The following is a 17,500-nucleotide window of genomic DNA, read 5'->3' on the forward strand; positions in this document are numbered from 1 at the left end:
AGTTTTGAAACACGAGGGTGACAATTTTCTCTAGATATCGAAGAATTCCGCCACATTTCTAGACAGTTTTTCCACGTCTATTTCAGGTCTTCTACACATCTTTTGTTGGGGCCGTTAATTTTGGCTTCGCGATACCCGCATCACGTGGTGTCCAAACAGCCGCATCAGCTGCTGTCAAAATCTTCTCGATAATGGATGAGGTGAGTGTCAGACAACGCTTTACAGTCAGTCAATATGTCAGTAAAGACGGCAATCATTTGATTTTACAGTCGAGAGAAATCAGTATATTCATTACTCATGAGTTATAAAATCTTTAAGTAGGTAGTTTATTAATATTCTGATTTCACACACGTAAGATGCTATTAAAAAAATAAGGATTTATGTTTAATTACAAAAGTAAACTGATTAACATTTGTTAAGATACAGTATAAAATAGTTAATGGTAATGCCAAATTATGCTATTTGTTCAATAAATTGTTTAGAAACCAACAATTGACAGTAATTCCGATAAAGGGACACAACCCAGTAGTTTTGAAGGAACAATTCAGTTTATCGACATTGATTTTTCTTATCCTTCAAGATCAGATGTAAAGGTAAGGAAAAATGATTGGACTTGCTGTTTAGCTTTTTGAAAAATCTTATTTAAATTTTACATAAAATAAAGACTTTTACATCAATATGAATTTACGCTGTAGAGCCCATTAAAATTTAATTAAATTAATAAGCAAATTCACGAGAATAATTCCATGAAACCGAACCAAAATTGACCAGGTCCTGTCCAGCCTGAACCTGCACATCGCCAAGGGTCAGACGGTCGCAATAGTTGGTGCCAGTGGTAGCGGCAAGTCCACCATTGTCCAGCTGTTGTTGAGGTTTTACACGGCTCTTCGAGGTCAGGTACGGTAGATTTTCAAGTTCGGTAGAACTTTATATACTTACATACACACACACACATACACACACACACACATACACACCACACACATATACATATAATATATATATATATATATATATATATATATATATAATATATATATATATATATATATATATATATATATATATATATATATATATATGGCAGGTGTAAAACGGGGAGATTAGTTAACATCTATTTCAATTTATTTGCACGACAAAAATGCTTCTCTCTATACTCAATATGCGGAAGAGTAAAAAAAAATAAGTTTCTAATATTTTTTCTTGAAATTCGATTTCCAGATATTAATAGACGGCCATGACATTGAGAGCTTAAACCTCCGATGGTTACGTCAGCACATTGGTCTAGTCAGCCAAGAACCGGTACTCTTTGCTACGACAATCGCCGAAAATATCCGGTACGGTCGTAAGGATGCAAGCATGGAAGACATCATTCAAGCAAGCAAAATGGCCAACGCCTATGACTTTATTATGAAGCTACCCAATGTAAGTTAACCATCGCATAGTCTGTATATTGCAATATGCTCTAAATCAATTAACAAATATTTAAAATCTGAAATATCTATTAGCAATTCGAGACGTATGTAGGCGAACATGGCGCCCAACTAAGTGGAGGACAGAAACAGAGAATCGCCATCGCCCGAGCTCTGGTCAAGGACCCAAAAATTCTTTTGCTGGACGAGGCGACCTCAGCACTGGACACTGAGAGTGAGGCTATCGTACAAGATGCTCTAGATAAGGTACTTGTATCCGTCTTAGATGGTTGAAATAAAGTAAGTTAATCCATATGATGATAAGAATCAGGAAAGTTAAAGCGAAGGTAGCTTGATAATAAGAAATTTAGTTTTTACTGGTAAAATGTTGACGTAAAAATGGATTTACTTTGTCAACTTTAACTACGTTCAGGCAAGACAAGGACGGACGACTCTGATCATTGCCCATCGCTTGTCCACCATACAAAACGCAGACATGATAGTCACGATATCCAAAGGTCACGTGGAAGAGATGGGTACTCACGATGAACTTCTCGCCAGGGGCGGAGCCTATTCCGATCTTGTCCATTCACAGGTGGGGTAACATTGTGGTAACATCACCCTCTTAACAATTTTAGGACACATACATTTAGGCAGCATTTGAACCAATATCGGACACAGTTTTGCTAGACACATAACTAATTTAAATCTTGGTTTAACTGTAGGTGATATTGGATTTAATTTTGAATATTCAAGATAGTTTCGTTGATCACTTATTTAAGTAATCCAGAGTCTTTGAAACCGAATAACCCACTCTTTGTTATTCGCGTTTGTTATAAAACTTGAGAATTTTCTTTTGATAAGAATACATTAAATTCAAAAATATTCTAATTTAATTTTATTTCGTTTCCTTTCATGCATTCAGTTATCAAAACGTGAGTAAATCTGCTACTAAATTATAATAAAGTTAGTATATGATGTATGTATCCGATAGTCCAGGGGTCTCCAAACTTTTTAACCCGAGGGCCGCATTAAGTATTAAATATCAGTTCGGGGGCCAGAGTTTCTTCCAGGCATTTCTTCGGGGTGGCAGAGCACCCCCCCCTCGAAGAACGTCTACCACCCCCCACGACGAGTATAATTTATATATATATATATATATATATATATATATATATATATATATATATATATATATATATATATATATATGTATATATGTATATATATATACACACATTTCAAGTTTCCCCTTCCAGGAGAAAATACCGGAGAATAATACCGTATAGGAACATTGGTTGTAGAATATTTTTTCTCATTCGCTTGTCCAACCAAGCCTTTCTTTTTGCCACGCATGTACTTTCCTCCATCAACAGTCAGGTAACTGAGGTTAGTCCAGTCCAAGTTATAATCAGCAAATGTTTTTTTAACTCATTGAATATATCGTCTCCGGCAACAGTGATATACATGTTATGTAGGGAAGACAGCTCTTGTGTTAAGGTTCATGTCTTCATCCGCACCTCTAATGAACATAAGCAGTTAAGAGTTAGAACAGCTGTCTAGCGACTCATCCATTGCAATTTAAAAAATAGCAAAACTTGCTTGCATTTTTCGCTATTTGAATCAGAATGTTTTCACCAATGTCTGCAACACGGTTGGCAATTGTATTAGCACCAAAGCTACATTTTCAAGTTGTTTTGAATTTTCTGGGCATAGTTCCTTAGCCACCTCCAACAAAAAATGTTTTTCCGTGGACAAAAAGATATCCGCGGGCCGGATGAGAGGACTTCGCGGGCCGCATGCGGCCCGCGGGCCGTAGTTTGGAGACCCCTGCTTTAGTCGATTGTACAACAAAATATTCCCAAGAAAAAAGAAGGCTAAACTATCCGTGATAATGTATTCTGACTAACCCCCACAGAGGCGTAGCGACCCTACCCGGCGCCCGGGGACAAACTTTTTGATTTGCACCCCCCCTCGAGATTTCGATTTGCACCCCCCCCCCCCTCAAACTTTCAATTTGCACCCCCCTCAACCTTTCAATTTATTTTTCCAACCCATTTTGGCGCCCCCTAAGCTCGGCGCCCGGGGACATATGTCCCCCCCCCCGCCCCCCCCCTCGCTACGCTACTGAACCCTCATCCCTTCGCTCTTTAGTTGAACACGCAAGTGACGGAGGTTCCAGCAATTTTTTTTATTTTATACTCACATTACCTAAATAAAAAGGAAATAAAATGATGTTACAATGTTTCTGATCAAACCTTACCACTTTTAGTTGAACACGCAAGTGACGGAGGTTCCAGCGCTTATGACGAAGAAACGATAAAACAACGAAGTGGTTCAATGCCGCACAACTTGGAAAGATCGGTGTCTCATCCGCACGAGGAAGTACGTTGTCTCGAAACACTAATTAAACTTATTTGCTAGAAGAATAGCTGTATTTTTTTAGTTTTAGTATAATTAAGTTAAATACCTTCATTTTAAGTTTAATTAGTTTATGCTTACCGATCAATTGTTTTAAATTCATTTCTGATAATAATACAATGATTTTCGACCAAAAAATCGGCCATAACATTATTTTGCCTTGTCTGATTAGTTTTGCTAAGTTTAAAATAAATTTTAATCTGAAATGCTTATATTTTTATTCTTTATCTACGAAATCAATTTGTAAGTTTTGTTATGCTTACATTGTAAAATACTAAAATTTTTGTCCTTTTCAACAACATACTACCATAATATATCTTAATTTTACACGTTATATAATATTGTATCAAACTAGGCCCATATTCAATGTAAAGTTCCAAATATAATTACAGATTGACACACACACAATAACAAACACACCCGCGCACACAAAACACATCTGCAAACACAAAAAGATACAAACACACCTATACTAACACAAGTCTAGTAATACATCTATATACGTATGTATACATCTATGTTTTAGCGAGTAGACAGTACACCTGAGACATCACAATCCCCAAAGAAAAACTCGATGCTCCGTATCCTCAAGATGAGCCTGAAGGACTGGCCGTACTTTTGTGCCGGGTCTACGGGAAGTTTTATCAGTGGCGCCGTCGTACCATCGTTTGGCTTTGTCTTCGGGGATGTCGTCAAGGTATACACGTGATAACTTCGATAAACATTCTCGTGTCAAAGCTAGACACCTCTATGTTTAGCTAATTCATTACAACTTTCATATTACTGTAGGCGAACACAGTACTTAGCAGTTGGTTTTATGTACTACACATTTTTCCCTCACAGTTTTTGTCTTCCAGTGATGAGAGAGTCCAAGAAGAAATGATAAACAAATACAGCTTGATCACTTTTGGCATTGGTTGTGTTTACACGCTGGCTACATTTGTGACGGTACATCAAATGTTATAATTCTATACCTACATCTTGATTAGTGTATAATGCATAATGTATTTTTTCTATTCCAGTACACCATGTTCAGTTTCCTTTTTATTCCTTCCTAATATAAAAAAGTGTATATATATATATATATATATATATATATATATATATATATATATATATATATATATATATATATATATATGTAATATATAAGTATATATAAAACAAGTATAACATTTAGAAAAAAATATGGGTCAATAATTAACGTATAATGGGTACCGATGGCTAGTTACTGCATATTTCCTTTTTCCTATGACAGTACCATATGATTATTTCCTTTTATTTCTTTGCCAACACCCCACGTTTTCTTATATTTTTTCTACGATAGTTCACAATGTTACTTCCCTTTTGTCTATTCCAGTACACCATGTTTGGCATATCTGGTGCATCTCTAACAACCAGACTTCGGGCTCTGCTATTTAGGTCCATAATTAAACAGGTAATAAACACAAAGCTATACAGGTAGTTAAGGGGGTATTCTCAAGAAAAAAACACTTCTTAATTAAGTCGTTTTATTTATTTATTTTTGTGTATATTAAAGTTAGGGTACTTAAAAAAAATATTTGCAAGTATCAAGGATAGTTTTGAAAATATTATTGCTATGGCAATGGCGGCCATCTTGAAAAAAACACCCTTTTGTAGAGACTTAAATTTCATAAACTAACATATAAATTGGCCATATAATCATTAATACTTCATTTACCAACACTAATAGAGTCAACTGGCTAGTTTTTGTAACAGAAAACACTCTAGAAATATATTTATTTTTTTTTTATTTTTTAAAACTTTGGAATGGTAAAAAAATCATTTAAAACAATGAAAATTTAACGGTAGTTCACCATAATTTTTTTTTATAAAATTTGAAACAAATATTTCTAGAGGTTTTTCTGTTAAAAAACTAGCCAGATGACTCTACAAAAGGTTATTTTTTTCAATATGGCCGCCGTTGCCATGGCAACTATATTTTCAGAATAGTTCCTGACGCATGCAAATATTTCCCCTTAGTACCTTAACTTATACATCAACAAATAAATAAAAAAGGCTCATTATTTAAAAAAAAAATTCACCGTTTTTTTTCTGGAGCCTACCCCTTAAGAAACAATTGTCCTTGGCGGCCCATGAAAAGAATTTCTTAATTTTATGTAGGTATTTGTACTTTTTTACGAATATTAAATACTTTGGAGTGTAACTTTAGGATATTCAAATTTCCCCAGAAAATCTCATGGTTCGATGAGCCCAGAAATTCCGTCGGAGTCCTAACGACCAAGTTGGCGTCAGAAGCGACTCATGTGCAAGAGGTACAGCTGGAATTACTGGGTTAAAAAATATTCTTGCTTGATTATAAAGCTGGATTTGAAATGTCACTTCGCTTTTCCATTGCCGTGTTATTTGTTGTATTTTGATAGTACAAGCTCTACACAATTAACCATCTGTTTTATAAGCTTAAAGATATTAAAATCACTCATATCAGGTTTTGACCAACTCCATCGCTATGATGATCCAATGTGCCTCAGCGGTCGTGCTGTCTCTGTGTTTCTCCGCCTTCTACAGCTACCCCATGACCCTCATGTTCCTGGCCATCTATCCTGTCATCATGTTCATGTAAGGTTTGACTATCTCAATTTTACAAGAAGTTTAAATACCATTTATCACAAAATAAACGATTACAAATTAGAAAGGGGTTGATAGACGTATTGTTATATCTAAATGTGATGTGTATAGTCTTGGTAATATCTATCATAAAGCATCTAGGTAACATTTCTAAAATTGATATTTATCCTAAAGCTTCATATAGCTAACATTACTGAGACTTTCATCACACAGAGGTAGAACTCACGTTTGGCTATCCAAGAAGTTCCACACAGAGACCAGCAAAGCTTTAGAGTCGGCCACGGCGGTAGGGATTTAAAATTTACTGACATTTTTAGGTGTAACTTTGACGAAGTGTTTGTTGGATTTTAGGTTAAACTGACGCAAGTAGCGTAATGTGCTCAGCTGATAATTTAATTTTAGAGAATAGATGAAGTTTTAAAATATGTTTAAAGTTGATGGTTTAATATCAGTTGAAAGTTGATAAATTAAAATCAGTTTGAGGGTTAATAATTTGAATTAAATTTGGAGTTGACGATTCGAAATCTGTTAAAATTGATAATTTAAACTAGTTTAAAGATTGTGGTGTAATATTTGTTTAATTTTAGTTATAAATTGGTGGTTAAATATGAACGGCAAATATGATCATAAATATAAGATGAAATTTAATGCATATTTTTTAGAAGGTAAGGGCTACAATAAAATCGTGAGTTGATATTTTGAAATGTAATGATTTGAAATCAGTAGTGATTTGACGGTTTGATATCACCAGAATTATGTTATTTGCAAGGGAGATTAAGGTTTAACATGAATTAAACATGATATTCACATCGTTTTAACACCAGTTAGGCTTTGACTCTCTGTTCGCAGCTGGCATTGCAGAGTATGGTCAACATCCGTGAGGTGGCAGCGCTGACCATGGAAGAAGAGTTCCACAAGAAATACGTCCAAACTTTAGAGAGGTCACCCCATGGCTTGCACAGGTATCTGGTGCTGACCAGCATCTGCTTTGGCATCTACCGTTTCATCCCTTATTTCGTCTACTGCCTTGGGTACGCTCTCGGTGGTTATTTAATAGAGGAAGGGACTTTGGAATTTGCTGATTTCACAAGGTAAATTGAAAAGTTAACATAGGTAACTTGTTTTAAAAAATAAAGTAAATGATACTAATTTACCAACAGGAAATGTTTTTTTTTTAATTATTAATATTTCTTAATTGTTTTAATACTATATTTTTGAAATATTTTAAACCCGTTTTCAATCATAAGATTAGACCACCTAACACACTGAATTCTACGTTTAATAAGGCTTTACCTTGTACGAAATTCCATTGGGGATTCACGTTATCAGGGGCGTAGCGAGGGGGGGGCGGGGGGTGCGGACAGCACCGGGTGACACCATTTAGGGGGGTGACACCAAGGCAAAAAATAGCAAAATATATAGAGAAAAACTCGAGGGGGGGGTGCAAATCGAAAATTTGAAAGTTTGTCCCTGGGAAGGGTCTCTATGCCTCTGGGGGGGTGACACCATTAAGTGCCGCACCGGGTGACACCCGACCTCGCTACGCCACTGCACGTTATATCAAATGTGCAGTCATTTAAGTTGATAACGTCTGATAATTTTTTTTTTAATTTTTCCTTGCGATTAAATTCAAATTATTATACTTTTAGTTGATGTTTGTAGATAGAGATAAGCTGAAATGAATTGATGTCTAATGTAAATTTCATCCAGATCATATTGTGGCCTTTGAAATGGATTTTAAAGCCAGTGTTTGACATGCACTGAACGATTTTTTGTTATACTACGAAACGATGGTGGACACGTATGCTTGGTGAAATTGACGAAAATTGGATTTCAATGCGATTTAAAAAAACGGGATGTTATTGAATTTTTGTCGATGGCAGTGGGGTTTTCCCCCATACAAACACTTAAACCCCCGACCCATTTTATTGCTATAATTGTCTAGATAATATTTCTGCCACAGAGTGTTCGAGTGCCTGTTGGTTGGTAGTTTGATCCTGTCTAGGATAATGATGGATGCCGGGGACCTGTCTGCTGCAGGAGCCGCGTCCAACATTATTTTTGCCCAGGTGGACGAGGCACCATCTGATGAAGAGGCTGCGGGAGGCTCAGTGACTTTAGACAAGGTGGGTGTTGGTTTTACTTTTTCATAAAAGGAGTATAAAGAACATGTTATAATCGTTTTACAAAAAATCAAATCTGATTTTGACGATTTCTCTGTTTTACGTCTCCCTATTTCCTAGTATACGGAGTTTAGCCAACGTATTGTAATCGTGAAAGATTACTAAACCGAGTTTTTTATAAACTTCCACATTTTACACCTTTTTGTAATGGTGACTGTATTTCACTGTGCGTCTTAAACACTATAACTTGAGTGTGTTTTCAGCTCTGTCAAATTTTAAGGGAGATTTCCGGTTTTCGGAAATTGTTTTGACTATTCTTCCGGTTTCTTGAAAACCGATAACTGTTTCAGTTATGAGGATGAAATTTCATACACAGGTGTAAAAACTTATTTATCGGTTTCTGTTTAATTTGTGAGGGATTTTATTTGACAAGTAGTATTCTACGCGAATTTCGTATTTCTCAAAAAACCATTAAGATTTAATAAATGTATATCACACTTTTTAAAGCAGCATATGCTAAGTACTTTTAGCTTCTATTTGTATTCTCGAAAAACTAGCGGTTTAATCGCAAACCTCTATTTCTATAGTCCTTTTGCACTGTCCCGACTCTTGAAGGTGTATAAGAACTTACGAGAAAATTTGCTTTCGACTAGCAGAATCTGAAGGGAGGTATTAGTAGTACAAATGGCGAGAAGTTTATTTTTAGGGCAAAGTGTTGTTCCATTCTTACACATGATGTCCAAATAATGCTAGAAGGAAAAATGTTTACTTTGTTTACTTTTAAATAGTTTCATATGATACAATACGCATAGTATCTAATCACAGTGTTCACTTTCTGTTCAGGAGAAGTTCTCCGGATCAGTAAAATTTTCCGGAGTCCACTTCCGGTACCCCATGCGATCTTCAACGCCTGTTCTTAACGGCCTTGACCTTAAAGTGAAGTCAGGTGAAACCCTGGCTCTGGTTGGGGAGAGTGGGTGTGGCAAGAGCACCACCATCCAACTCCTGGAGAAATTCTACGCCATAGAATCTGGTGCTGTGGTAAGTTCTAAGCCATAGAATCTGGTGCTGTGGTAAGTTCTAAGCCATAGAATCTGGTGCTGTGGTAAGTTCTAAGCCATAGAATCTGGTGCTGTGGTAAGTTCTAAACCATAGAATCTGGTGCTGTGGTAAGTTCTAAACCATAGAATCTGGTGCTGTGGTAAGTTCTAAGCCATAGAATCTGGTGCTGTGGTAAGTTCTAAGCCATAGAATCTGGTGCTGTGGTAAGTTCTACGCCATAGAATCTGGTGCTGTGGTAAGTTCTAAGCCATAGAATCTGGTGCTGTGGTAAGTTCTACGCCATAGAATTAGGTGCTGTGGTAAGTTCTAAGCCATAGAATCTGGTGTTGTGGTAAGTTCTAAGCCATAGAATCTGGTGCTGTGGTAAGTTCTAAGCCATAGAATCTGGTGTTGTGGTAAGTTCTAAGCTATAGAATCTGGTACTTTGGTAAGTTCTAAGCCATAGAATCTGGTGTTGTGGTAAGTTCTAAGCTATAGAATCTGGTACTTTGGTAAGTTCTAAGCCATAGAATCTGGTGCTGTGGTAAGTTCTACGCCATAGAATCTGGTACTGTGGTAAGTTCTACTTCATAGAATCTGGTACTTTGGTAAGTTCTAAGCCATAGATTCTGGTGCTGTGGTAAGTTCTAAGCCATAGAATCTGGTGCTGTGGTAAGTTCTAAGCCATAGAATCTGGTGCTGTGGTAAGTTCTAAGCCATAGAATCTGGTGCTGTGGTAAGTTCTAAGCCATAGAATCTGGTACTGTGGTAAGTTCTATGGTAAAGAATTATTTGGTGATGATGCCTTGACATTAGTAAATATTGAGAGATACTATCTCTTTTTTTGCATACAGTTTTTGGATAACCATAATATTGAAGAACTGAGCACAAAATGGCTGCGTATGCAAATCGGCCTGGTGTCACAAGAACCAGTCCTGTTCGACAGAAGTCTGGCTGAGAACATCGCTTACGGGGACAACACGAGGGAGGTGGGCATGGAGGAGATCATAGAGGCAGCTCGGACAGCTAACATACACACGTTTATACAGTCTCTGCCCTCGGTGAGTTTATACAGTCTCTGCCCTCGGTGAGTTTATACAGTCTCTGCCCTCGGTGAGTTTATACAGTCTCTGCCCTCGGTGAGTTTATACAGTCTCTGCTCTCGGTGAGTTTATACAGTCTCTGCCCTCGGTGAGTTTATACAGTCTCTGCCCTCGGTGAGTTTATACAGTCTCTGCCCTCGGTGAGTTTATACAGTCTCTGCCCTCGGTGAGTTTATACAGTCTCTGCCTTCGGTAAGTTTTTACAGTCTCTGCCCTCGGTGAGTTTATACAGTCTCTGCCCTCGGTGAGTTTATACAGTCTCTGCCCTCGGTGAGTTTATACAGTCTCTGCCCTCGGTAAGTTTGTTTAGTGTCTCTGTGTTAATAAAAGTTATTATCTGTTTAAGATGGCTCACATCTACTTATATAAGGACAGCGTGTAAGAAATCGAATTTATCTTTAAACTTCATGTGTCAGGGCTTCGCTTTAATATAAAGATGGCTGGTATGTAGGAGAAACTTGATTCAAGATGTAATATCTAGGCCAGGGGTCTCCAAACTACGGCCCGCGGGCCGGATGCGGCCCGCGAGGTCCTCTCATCCGGCCCGCGGAGATCTTTTTGTCAACGGAGGTGGCTGAGGAACTTTGCCCAGAAATTTCAAAACAATTACAAAATGTAGGTTTTGGTACAACTACCGTTGCCCACCGTGTTGCAGACATTGGTGAAAACATGTTGACTCAAGTGGCGAAAAATGCAAGCAAGTTTAGCAATTTTTCAATTGTCATGGATGAGTCGCTGGACAGATGTTCCACCTCTCAACTGCTTGTGTTTATTAGAAGTGTGGATGAAGACATGAACATAACACAAGAGCTGGCTTCCCTACATAACATGTAGGATTCAAAGGCAGAAGAACTGAGACTGTTTCAAAACCCATTTGAAGAAAATGTAGCCAGTTGCCCAGATGAACTGCAGCTGGAGGTCATTGAATTGCAAGCAAATGACCTCTTTAGAGACCAGTTCAAAGAAGGACGGGTGGTTTTTTTTTTTTAAATACGTTTTTGACCAAGGAAGACTTTTCTAAAACTTGCATCAAAGTATCAAATTTTGCAACAACATATCATACCTGGTTTAACAAACATTTTCAAAAATGGAATACGCGAAGAACAATTTGAGAACAAATCGGACCTGGAGTTTGTTGTTGGCCCCCGACAGTGTTTCTTTCAGACTTTTTTCTCCGGGGGTGGGGGGTTGACGACGACACTTGAAATTTGTATATATTTCTATATAATTTATATTTTGGGGGAGGGGGGGGGGGCAGACATTTTCGGGGGCTGAGGGGCTCTACAACCCCGAAGAGATGCCTGGAAAAAAACTCTGGCCCCCGGACTGATTTTTGATAGTTAATGCGGCCCTCGGGCTGAAAAGTTTGGAGACCCCTGATCTAGGCCTATAAAAACACAACAAATTATTGTATTTTAATGCTTTATCAACCCTAATGATATAACTTTGTTGATTAATAGACTTAAGCCGTTAGTTGGATCTGTGTTAGATCGATCAGAGAAACTCGATTCTAGATTACACAATAAATAATTATTTTTTTTACTGAACTATTTCAGTCCTTAAATATTTCATAAGAATCTTTGTTTCCTAGCATAGGAATTGGTTATATTAGGGTATAATTTAATTAAAATTAGATGTTGCTTTATAATTACGTAGAGTGCGCTAAATAATTAATCTCTTTCCCATCACCTTCTCCCCCCTCCTCTCTCTCCCTCTTATTTAAACACCACAGGGCTACGAGACGAAAGTTGGCAACAAGGGAACCCAGCTCAGTGGTGGTCAGAAACAGAGAGTGGCCATCGCTAGAGCCCTAATCCGTAACCCAAAGATCTTACTGCTGGACGAGGCGACGTCAGCGCTAGATGCCGAGAGTGAAAAGGTAAATTATGGGAGTTAAAATTTTAGGGTGGTAAAATTTTAGGGAGGTAAACTTTTAGGGTGGTAAACTTTTAGGGTGGTAAACTTTTAGGGAGGTAAATGTTGAGGAAGGCAAAGTTTTAGGGGGGTAATCTATTAGGAAGGTAAGCTTTTAGGAAGGTAACCTTTTAGGGGGGGGGGTAATTTTAGGGAGGTAAATTTTAATTGTTGTCGGGTTTTTGAGAAGTAAATTCAGAGATGTTTCTTGAAGTTGATTTTCTAGAATGGCTAACTTTTAGCCCGGTAAAAGTTTAGAAAGGTTATCTTTTAGAAATGCCACCCTGACTTAGAGGTTAGGTTTCATTATTGCTAAGCTAAACTTCACGTACACTTTTTGATACCATTACCTAAAGATCTCATTTACCCAGAAACACAAATAAAACATAGAGATTTGAAGAATTATGGTAAAAGTAAAGTTGAACATTATTGTCAAAAAATTTGGCGGCAGTTTGCGAGTAATATCAAGTTCCGAATTAATTTGATGTTAAAACACATCAGCTGTTGCCCACTTCATGACAGGTGGTACTTAACAATTTAACTGTAACGCTTTCATTATTCTAATTACCACCCACAGGTTGTGTTAGAGGCTCTGGATAAAGCCAGACAGGGTCGCACGTGCATCACAATCGCGCACAGGCTGAGCACGATAAAAAACGTCGACATGATAGCTGTGCTGAAGAGAGGTGTGGTGGCAGAAACAGGGACACACCGCCAGCTCAAGTCACAGAGGGGAGAGTACTACAACATGCTGACAGCACAAGCAGGGAACATCACGTCTTAGGGGAGAGTACTACAACATGCTGACAGCACAAGCAGGGAACATCACGTCTTAGGGGAGAGTACTACAACATGCTGACAGCACAAGCAGGGAACATCACGTCTTAGGGGAGAGTACTACAACATGCTGACAGCACAGGCAGGGAACATCACGTCCTAGGGGAGAGTACTACAACATGCTGACAGCACAGGCAGGGAACATCACGTCCTAGGGGAGAGTACTACAACATGCTGACAGCACAAGCAGGGAACATCACGTCTTAGGGGAGAGTACTACAACATGCTGACAGCACAGGCAGGGAACATCACGTCCTAGGGGAGAGTACTACAACATGCTGACAGCACAGGCAGGGAACATCACGTCCTAGGGGAGAGTACTACAACATGCTGACAGCCCAGGCAGGGAACATCACGTCCTAGGGGAGAGTACTACAACATGCTGACAGCACAGGCAGGGAACATCACGTCCTAGGGGAGAGTACTACAACATGCTGACAGCCCAGGCAGGGAACATCACGTCCTAGGGGAGAGTACTACAACATGCTGACAGCACAGGCAGGGAACATCCCGTCATAGGATAATTTGTTTTGTCACTAGGGGGATACCACCATTTGTTCCTGTGTTATACATACATCACCCTAATCAGCAGTATGTGTGTATGGGGGGGGGGTGTCCAGATGTCCACCTGTAGAACAGGGGTCAGTTTATTTCTGTGCTGTAGTTCATTAACGATAAACCTGTATTGTTCAAACTGCATATCTAACAACTTACATTAAAATATGAATGAGAAAAATTGCGTTTACTCGGTTAAAAATGTTAAAAAAATTTTTTTTATTACAACAATAAAATGAATATTTTGTTTTCTGTTTTGACTCGTGTCACATCACAAGGACTGTAAATTTGAAAGGACACTACTGGTGTCACAATGATTGGAAATATGAAGAGACTTTACTCGTATCACAACGACTAAAAGTTCGAAGGGACACTACTCGTGTTACAATGTCTTGGCTGTAGCGGCAGCTTGCTGATCCACTGTTGTGTTTGCTTGTACGCTGGTATTTTTTGCATATCCAGGTGGGTGAGTAAATTCGGGGTCAGGGGTCGGTATCTCGTGACCCCTAGACCCTCGGGGTAGAAAGAATTTCCGCGGATAAATAAAAAGTGATCCATCGCTGTTGGATTGTCTCGATGTTTTGAGTTTGTTGTGGATAGAACGTCGAATGATGAAAGTTCGGATAGAACCGCCAGTTGATTTGTTTGGGCGTTACCTCGATGTTCTGCGTTGAGTTCAAGGACAAGTTTGTTGCAGTTTTCTATGAACTCTTTTGTCTTGGTGCCGTTGAGTTCGCGATGGTCAAAGCTCAAGCGCCACTTGTGTCTGTCGTCTGCGTTAAGACTGGCGCGCAGTCGCTGTTGGAAGTTGCTGGCGTGAAGGGTGTACGCAGGCTTCGTGACCTCTGACCTGCGAACTAAATCCTGATTGGTTGGGTTTAAGCATCCGACTAATTGTTTTCTTGCTAGGGTTTTCCTTGCCAGTTTGGCGTCTGTGATCTCAGGTGGTACCATGATGAAGTTTGAGCTTTTAGAAGTTCCTGAGGGTTGTCCGATGCTCAAACGCCTGGAAGACGAGACCATCGGATGTCCACTACTACTGGTCAACGTAGGACCAGTGCAGTTCGCGTCTGTTTTATGTAGAGACTTGGGACCTGATATTGACGGCAGAAAGTGATTGCTTGGCCCACTTGAAGACAAGTAGCTCACGTTCTTTAAGCTCTGATGTGTATTATGTATTGATGGCATTTCATGGCTGAATGAAATTGGGTCCCTGATAGTAAATTCAGTATCAGCTCGACAATATAGCAGCTACAAGTTCAACACAAAGTTTGCTCTGAAATTAAACAAAAAAGTTCTTGAAAAATCAATGAACGAATCTTTACTTTAAAAAAAAGATTACAATATAATATAGCTTATAATAGAACCCACAATGACGGTAATACAATAGAAAAATATCCCCTTTAATAAAAGAAATCCCCACCAAATCCTTGACAGGAAAGGTAAATCAATAAGGAGATAAGAGCGGATCGAACTTCACCTACGTACAAGAGCAATTATCGAGCCGAACCTTGGGTGATATATACCTAAAACGGAAACTGTTCTGTGACTTTAAAAATCCAGTAATACACTAGGTTTGCTTATGTACCAGCAACACAACAGGTTGATATACTTTATCTCAAGACATTAAACGTCAAACGAAGACAATTGAAAAATTTAAATTATAATGCCAAAAATATTCCAAGATAATGGAAATGAAAATCAATAATGGTTCAAAGTCAAGATAAAAACATAGAGCTTTTAACTGTGTAGTTAATTCTTATAAGTTGAAACTAATAGGACAAAAACGAAGAAATTAAAAAATTAAAACTTTCAAGAAGTAATACATTCATTACATACAATGCTGAAAGTAAAAACATAACACTGATTAAATTAAAAGAAAGGAAAAATAATGTCTCTAAATAAATGTAACGGTATAATAATCAAGGCAAAAAAAAATTCCAGCACTGAAATATTAACATTAGGTTAACACAATCAATATGAAACCAACACTTAACAACATGAAACAAACAACGTGAAGTCAAATCAGGAAAATAAAAAAAATTTCGCCAAACGGCAGAACACGAAAAAAACAAACATTTTAAATAAACAGAAAAGTTAATGGCTAAAAACATCAAACAACACGTTGAAAGTGACAACGTCACACTTAAATTACAAAACTAACTATATGAAACTTACATCATGAAACAAAAACAATGCAACTTACAACTAGAAACAAAAATAAAATAAAACTGAGGCTTTAAACTAGCAACATGTAATCATAACATAAAACAATATACAACTAACATAATAATTTAAGTAAACAAATAAAGCTAGCAATAAAACGCGACGACAGAAAAAGCCATTAGTGCTAAACTTAACTACAAGCTATAGAAGCTAGTAAGAAACTTAACGACAGAGAAATGTAATCTTATTTTATTTAATGTTACTATCAAAAGCCACACACTACACTGTTTAGTAAAACATTTCTTTGATACGACTTACAAATCTTAGAATTTAGAACAAATATTTGGATAAACACCAGATATCATGAAAAACTGTCAGCTTACAACACATTCAAACACACAAGACTTCTCTGTGTAAGACCTAAACAACACTGACATACGACAAGTGACAAGATAAACGCGCTTGTTAATTAATCGTGTTGACGCAGTGAACGTTATGTCAATACATTATGTTGACGAGTGCAGTGAGACACCGTATATCACCTCGCTAGCTAGTCACTGGCTGGAATAAACGAAATGACGCCTGTAGCTTATAAGGGGAGCTAGAACTAAGAGGACGTAATAAATACTGTACGTTGCATAAGATCGAGATCAAGGAAGACGAAATGACGACTATACGTTACTACAGAAGACGAAATGACGACTGTAGCTTATCAGGGGAGCCAGAACAAAGAGAACGAAATAACCACTGTACATTGACTAAGGAATTACGACTGTACCTTAACACATAATAAGAAATGACGATGTACCTCCCCACAGGAGACGAAATGACAACTGTGCCTCTACACAGAAGACGAAACTATCACTTTCCGTATCTCAATACCAAAATAACAGAAGACTAAATGACAACTGTACCTAACCACTGTAGACGAGCTAACGACTGTACCTCACCATCTAAGACGAAATTACGACTGTACTCATCACAGAAGAAGAAATAACACATGTACCTAACCAAAGAAGACGAAATAATCACCAAAATATCAAAACAATAACAAAAAACCAGAAAACGAAATGACGACTGTAACTCACCACTGGAGACGAAATGTTGAATGCACCTCAATACGAAAGAAAAAAATAATGATTGTATCTCACCACAGAGGACGACTGTATCTCACCACAGAGGACGAAATGACGACTGTACCTCAACACAGAAGAAGAAATAATGATTGTACTTCAACACAGAATACGAAATGACAACTGTATCTCACCAAAGAAGACGAAATAATTACTTTACGTATCTCAATATCAAAATCACAGAA

The 17,500-nt window shown here is 37.9% G+C and overlaps 2 protein-coding genes across 2 annotated transcripts; one reads left to right on the forward strand and one right to left on the reverse strand.

The window, feature by feature from the left end:
* Positions 1 to 91: 91 nt before the first annotated feature.
* Positions 92 to 13,508, forward strand: LOC131931258 (ATP-dependent translocase ABCB1). The gene is made up of 18 exons (XM_059287982.1): positions 92 to 200; positions 483 to 593; positions 772 to 897; positions 1,222 to 1,425; positions 1,509 to 1,679; positions 1,846 to 2,007; positions 4,360 to 4,530; positions 4,677 to 4,781; positions 6,047 to 6,130; positions 6,304 to 6,434; positions 6,657 to 6,729; positions 7,106 to 7,108; positions 7,293 to 7,534; positions 8,407 to 8,569; positions 9,410 to 9,607; positions 10,462 to 10,668; positions 12,443 to 12,589; positions 13,202 to 13,508. The coding sequence occupies exons 1-18, from the start codon at positions 192 to 194 to the stop codon at positions 13,406 to 13,408; spliced, it is 2,514 nt and encodes an 837-aa protein (XP_059143965.1). The 5' UTR covers positions 92 to 191; the 3' UTR covers positions 13,409 to 13,508.
* A 704-nt stretch (positions 13,509 to 14,212) lies between these two features.
* On the reverse strand, positions 14,213 to 15,284 carry LOC131931259 (uncharacterized). Its single transcript, XM_059287983.1, has one exon. It carries the CDS (start codon positions 15,202 to 15,204, stop codon positions 14,371 to 14,373), a length of 834 nt encoding a protein of 277 aa, XP_059143966.1. The 5' UTR covers positions 15,205 to 15,284; the 3' UTR covers positions 14,213 to 14,370.
* Between the last annotated feature and the right edge of the window lie 2,216 nt (positions 15,285 to 17,500).

This window comes from Physella acuta, unplaced genomic scaffold (assembly GCF_028476545.2).
Source record: "Physella acuta isolate Inbredline_101_S28 unplaced genomic scaffold, ASM2847654v3 ptg001931l, whole genome shotgun sequence".
Taxonomy (NCBI): domain Eukaryota; kingdom Metazoa; phylum Mollusca; class Gastropoda; family Physidae; genus Physella; species Physella acuta.

What these genes read in the sequence shown, in the direction of transcription:
- LOC131931258 (XM_059287982.1), top strand. An exon ending in CCGATCTTGTCCATTCACAG is followed by an intron (nt 2,008 to 4,359) that starts GTGGGGTAACAT and finishes TCTATGTTTTAG; the next exon opens with CGAGTAGACAGTACACCTGA. An exon ending in CCATAGAATCTGGTGCTGTG is followed by an intron (nt 9,608 to 10,461) that starts GTAAGTTCTAAG and finishes TTTTGCATACAG; the next exon opens with TTTTTGGATAACCATAATAT.
- LOC131931259 (XM_059287983.1), bottom strand. Translation starts at nt 15,204, where the DNA reads ATGCCATCAATACATAATACACATCAGAGCTTAAAGAACGTGAGCTAC.